General features: G+C 38.9%; 1 protein-coding gene across 2 annotated transcripts; it reads left to right on the forward strand.

The window, feature by feature from the left end:
• The first annotated feature begins 2,429 nt into the window (after window positions 1-2,429).
• mchr1a (melanin-concentrating hormone receptor 1a) lies at window positions 2,430-5,157 on the forward strand. 2 transcript variants are annotated; one of them, XM_086297629.1, is made up of 2 exons: window positions 2,430-2,679; window positions 3,456-5,157. In XM_086297629.1, exons 1-2 carry the CDS (start codon window positions 2,613-2,615, stop codon window positions 4,472-4,474), a joined length of 1,086 nt encoding a protein of 361 aa, XP_086153755.1. In that variant the 5' UTR covers window positions 2,430-2,612; the 3' UTR covers window positions 4,475-5,157. The 2 variants fall into 2 exon arrangements, with proteins under 2 accessions (XP_086153755.1, XP_086153754.1); XM_086297628.1 differs by having other exon boundaries at window positions 2,430-2,667; window positions 3,450-5,157.
• The last annotated feature ends 524 nt before the right edge of the window (window positions 5,158-5,681 follow it).

Here is a 5,681-nt window from a genome sequence, read left to right on the forward strand (position 1 = left end):
CATACTTTAATGTGTATGGGGCTGCATATCTGCAGATCAGTTAGGGTGTCCAACAAAAAGTGATAATAATAGGCACATGAGTACCACGTTGTTTTAACATCATTTGGATGGCTAGGTGAATTTCACCTTGAAACGTACCACCTATAAAACATTGTTGCTTAGGTGATTTATGGCTCTGGCCTCTTGCAGCAGGATGATGCACCCTGCTGCAAAGCAGAAATGCTTCTGTAATGGTCCGAAGAACATGACAATGGCTTTGAGGTGTCGATTCCAAATGTCCCAGATCTCAGTCCAATCGAGCATCTCTCAATTGCTCAATCGTGCTATTATGCAAATGGAAGGAAAAAATACAATTTGATGCTGTTATTGGGGAAAGGGTTTTTAAACTGACTACAAAGATTAGAGCAACATGATTAGTTTATTATGGGCTCAAGATTAAAACAGTCCAATTGATCAACTGATCAAGCAGTAGAAGGAAACGATAAGAGGCTGATGGAAAATTACTGGCTTGGACAAAAACCAAAAACAGCTGGAGCAAAAAATTAGGTTTCCTGAAGTAAGGACAACAACATGCCCTTTCTGTCAGAATCATTTAAGAAATTAATGAAAAACAGTAAAGGCAGATTTCTCATAGGAAGAATTCAAAATTCTGACTGGAAAAACAAAACATTAACAGAAAAACTACATTTGCTTTCACGCCTCCTAATATTATAACTGTGTTTTGTTTTAAAAAATTAAATGTTAACAATTAACACTATTTCAACTTCACTTTCTTGTGTTGTTAAGATCTGCTACCAGGTTACCATTGTTCTTCATTCAACCAAACAGTCACGGTGTCCATCATCACAAAGCATTTTCTTGATTGTAAAATTATGCTGACAAATAATTTTAATAAAAGAATCCACCCATTCTTGTTTCTACAGGGTGGAAACAGATGTAGCAGAACTTGAAGCATAGAGCCCACTGACTGAAACCAGGAAGGCCTGGATTTACAATCACAGCACAGTAGAAAATAAATAGTTACCACAAGCTTCATAATGTTGTAGGTGTGTGCTGGGGGAAATGAATTGTCTCTACTCAAGAAACAATAGCTAATCAACCAACACTTCAGTCCTTAAACTTGAACCTTAAACTGTGCACATTGATGGTGTATTAGTTTACAGCACATGCAACTATATATTTAATGGCCAGTGTTGAATAAGACACTCTAGTCGGCAAATCAAAGAGGACAACACAAACTACACCTGTTGTGTAGCTTTGTGTTTCCCAAGCATCTCCTACCAAGAGTCTAAGCTGTAGTTCTTGAGTAAAAAGTCTTCATTTCCTGTTTTGGGTGAGTTCACTTGTGATTGTAAATTGGCTGTAAATAAGTGGTATTGTTTAAAGTATATAGACAGAATAAAGTGCCCTGTTAATGTATAGTTAAATGTTTTTTGTCATCTAAAGCATTTTGAAGGGTGCTGTTGATACTTTATTAATGTGTGATGCAACATTTTACTGTTATTCCATGTTCTTCCTGTAGCACACAAACATCATGGGCCATAACCATCTTCTACTAAAGTTTGGTTTCCAAAATGCCAAACTTTATAGGATTATACTGTGGATATTGTTATACTGTACCAACTCTTTCTCGCTCTCGGTCTCTGTCAAACACACACTACAAGATTTTCATTGTGAGTAACAAGAGCATGACAAGAGCATTTTGGAAGCAAAGTTGGAGAGGCATGGCTGAGATTATCTGAGCATGTGCAGAGGAGAGATAGTAGATAAACTGGGAAAAAGGATGCTGAATATGTAGCTGCCAGGCAGGAGAAAAACAGAAAAGAGCGCAGAGAAGATTCATGGAGGACATGCGGAGGACATAAGCTGAAAGAAGAACACCTTGCAATCGACAATGCATGCATGCTTCTTTATCAGTTGCTTTGAGTTGCAAAACTAGTAACTGAACTGTGTAGATGGCTTAAATGTGTTTTTCATAACACACAAACCGTCAACCGCTCACATCCTATTTTACTGCCCGAAAGGCGCGAATCGGCCAAATGACAGGCAACAAAGCCATCTAGTGGCAGACTTTGAGTGTAGGAACCTATCTGTTTGTAACTGCTCTGAAACGCTTCAAAGCTACGTGTTTTAACTTTGAGTCATAAGTCGCTGTTTTTTCTCTGCTTTTCATGAAACCCTAAAGTACTGAAGGTAATAGAAAAATTAAACTCTAAAACAGATTCAGAGAAACACGCATTAATAAGGAAACACTTTTACCCATTTATAAACACGCATACACATACGCGCACACGCGCACACAGCAATGTTATTTAATCTGACACCTGCAGCGCAGTCGCAACTCCACACTGCGTCGCTTACTGGTAGTGAAGATGCTCTCACTGACTCTTCAGTGTCAGTAACTCCCAGAGGAGCTGCGTTATTACCACTGAGGGCGCAGAGCGCGCTGATGCGCGCACAGAGAGAAACACGACGGTTGTGCTGATTTCTTTTACAGAAAGAAGGTAATTTAGGATTCGGCTGCAATCTGCTCCAGATGTTTTTACTTGGAAAGCCCACCCTGTCATAACGGCGCCATATCTTAACTTGGATGTACTTTTTGATTTTACCCCATGGATTTTTTTAACAATACAAATTTTTCAATCGATGGCAGCAATTCAACAACAGGTAGGTTGAACAGTATTACAGCCCAATAGACCTACGTTGTTTGAGGTGTAAATCGTCTAACATTAATGTAAAACAAAACAAAACAAACATAAAATGATGCTTCAGTTTTCCTTTCTTGTAATTTTCTTTTATCTTCGGTTATTTCATATTATCTTGTGTTTTTGAGGTCTGAAAACCTATTCCACAAATTCACGTTAGAGCGCATAACTATTTCCCAAATAATACGTTTGAAATGGAAACATGAATAAAGAAAAACATTAGTGCAAGCCTAACTAAATTAAGGCAATAGTCCCTCACATGGTTCAAAGAACAAAACAACTACAACAAAAAACCCCAAACATAAATATACTGACATAAATATGTTCTCAAAACAGGATTTTGTAAGTTTGGAACACAAGAACAGATCTTTTAGACCTCTAATTGTATCTTTAGAATAATATTGAATCTGTTGTATTTTGTTGTATTCCTCTCTGTCTTCGACTTTGCTGCAGTAGTAAAGCAAAAAACCCAACCAAACAAACAAACAAACAAACAAACAAACAAACAAAAAAGGCATGCAGACACCATAGGCAGATATATACACGTGTAAAGCAAATAGATCTGCCTGGACATGAATTTAAATTTATTAAAATTCTTACTTTTATTATGTGGTACTTAGATATACTGTATTTCATGCTGTATCCGTACAGTTCTAAATTGTATTTTTGTGTATTTTTAAGATGTAAAGCTAATTTGTAATATTTCCACATTAACTGCTGTTCCCCCCCTTTTTTGGTCTCCAGCTGAAGATGGTGCTCTTCACTGTGGTGCCATCCTACCTGTCATCTTTGGCATTATCTGCTTTCTGGGCATCATTGGGAACTGTATTGTCATGTACACCATTATGAAGAAGACCAAGTGTCGAGCCAAGCAAACAGTTCCAGACATCTTTATCTTAAATCTGTCAATTGTTGATCTTCTGTTTCTCCTCGGGATGCCATTTCTCATTCACCAGTTGCTGGGCAACGGTACCTGGCACTTTGGAGCCGCGATGTGTACGGTCATCACTGCGCTCGATTCCAACAGCCAGATTGTCAGTACTTATATCCTCACTGCAATGACCTTTGACCGCTATTTAGCTACTGTGCATCCCATTCGCTTCAACTATGTCCGCACGCCTTGTGTGGCTGTGTTGGTCATTGGGCTGGTGTGGGTTTTGTCCTTACTCACCATTATCCCTGTGTGGATGTATGCCGGCCTGATGCCTCTCCCAGATGGGCTAGTGGCCTGTGCTCTGCTTCTGCCTGATCCAGTTACAGATACATACTGGTTTACACTTTACCAGTTTTTCTTGGCCTTTGCGATACCCTTAGTCATTATCTGTCGGGTATTCTTCAAGATCCTCCAACACATGTCCACAAGTGTGGCGCCTCTGCCTCCACGGAGTTTGAGAGTGCGCACCAGGAAGGTGACCCGGATGGCAGTGGCCATCTGCCTCGCTTTCTTTATCTGCTGGGCTCCTTTCTATATCCTCCAACTGGTGCACTTGGGGGTGCAGAAGCCGAGCATAGCGTTCTCCTATGCCTATAATATTGCAATTAGCATGGGCTATGCTAACAGCTGCATTAACCCATTTCTCTATATCATGCTAAGTGAGACCTTTAAGAGGCAGTTTCTTAGAGCTGTACGGCCAGCTCATCGGAAGTTCCGCGTGGTGAACCCGAGCACCACAGATGGTGGCAGTGTCAGTGTGAGGATGGTACCTGAACAGGCTCAGCAGGAGCCAGCCTGCAGGGAGATGATACCATCCAACGTGGCTCCAGAATGACTCCATGGATAAAAATATCTGTTATTTCATTATTTTGTATCTAAGCAACTGGTCATGGGGCAGCAGACGAAGAACAAATTTTCAGAGCATCTGTGAGGAGCAATATTTCATATCAGTCCTAAATGATCCTTGATTAATTACATATGCATTTGCCAAGCACAATTCTGTTGGTTTACACTGCTGCTGTTGTTGTTGTTGTTGTTGTTGTTTTAAACTCTTACAAGTGTGCTGCTCTTTATTAATTAGCAGAAACACAGTTGATTCATTTATTCAAAAATAGAAACCAGTGTAGTCAGAAAGGGATATTTACTGTCAATATGTGAACTCATTGAAACACATATTTAATTAATATGAGCTTGCACATCCATAGCCAAGGCAAATATTAGCTTTCTTATTTTGTTATTTTTCTTCTTCATATACAAAAGCTGTTCACTTCACCCCCAAGGGGTCACCACAGCAGATGGATCAGAATATATTTGGCACAGATTTTATGCCAAAATGCCCCGTCATTTATCTAGACTCGGGACCAGGAGGAGTCCACCAGCTTTTGATGCCCTGAAAGTGGATTTATGTCTCCTGCTGCTCTTGAGCAGGGTTCTTTCATGTGTTAACCACTACAACTTAGAGCTTCTCATTCATATGAAAACTCAAGTGATTAAAAAAAAAAACCACATCTAAAAAAAGGTTTTAACCCAGCAGTGATCACTTTACCTGTTTTCCTCTTTGCCTATCTTTTACACTAGTTATTAATGGTACTTTTGGTTATTATGTGTATTTATGCTATTTATTTATATTTATGCTCGTGGAGTAATACAAAAATCAAAGTCATGTTAAGCTACTGACCAATTTAAAAGTAAGTATTATTTTTTGTAGCACTTTATGCAGAAATATTTAATGCTGTGATCACAAAAATCGACCACCCTTGTTAAAAACTCATACACAGGGATGATATAAAGTTCTGGTGCGATTTCACTGTCATTTTACAACGTTGCATGTAGCTTTGAATTTTATTGTTATGCAACTGAGAGCTATGATCATCATCATTATGAGGCCAAAGAAGAGGAAAACACTGTGGAGAAGTGAATTAAATACAAAGAGACTTTGGACATGATATTACCAAACATCAAAAGCTAACAGTGTTTACTCTTGAGGAAGGGCAATGCGAAGAAATGTAAAGTTTTGTTAGGATTCAATAATAATTCAAAGC

This window comes from Aulonocara sp. 'chitande type north' Nkhata Bay, linkage group LG6, assembly GCF_057382095.1.
Source record: "Aulonocara sp. 'chitande type north' Nkhata Bay isolate Kocher_YH1m ecotype deep benthic linkage group LG6, A_spYH_male_GT1.1, whole genome shotgun sequence".
Taxonomy (NCBI): Eukaryota; Metazoa; Chordata; class Actinopteri; order Cichliformes; family Cichlidae; genus Aulonocara; species Aulonocara sp. 'chitande type north' Nkhata Bay.

Excerpts from the sequence above, each read along its gene's own strand:
- mchr1a (XM_086297629.1), top strand. The coding sequence starts at position 2,613 with ATGGATTTTTTTAACAATACAAATTTTTCAATCGATGGCAGCAATTCA. Across the intron at positions 2,680-3,455 it reads AACAACAGGTAGGTTGAACA|ATGGTGCTCTTCACTGTGGT; the intron begins GTATTACAGCCC and ends CTCCAGCTGAAG.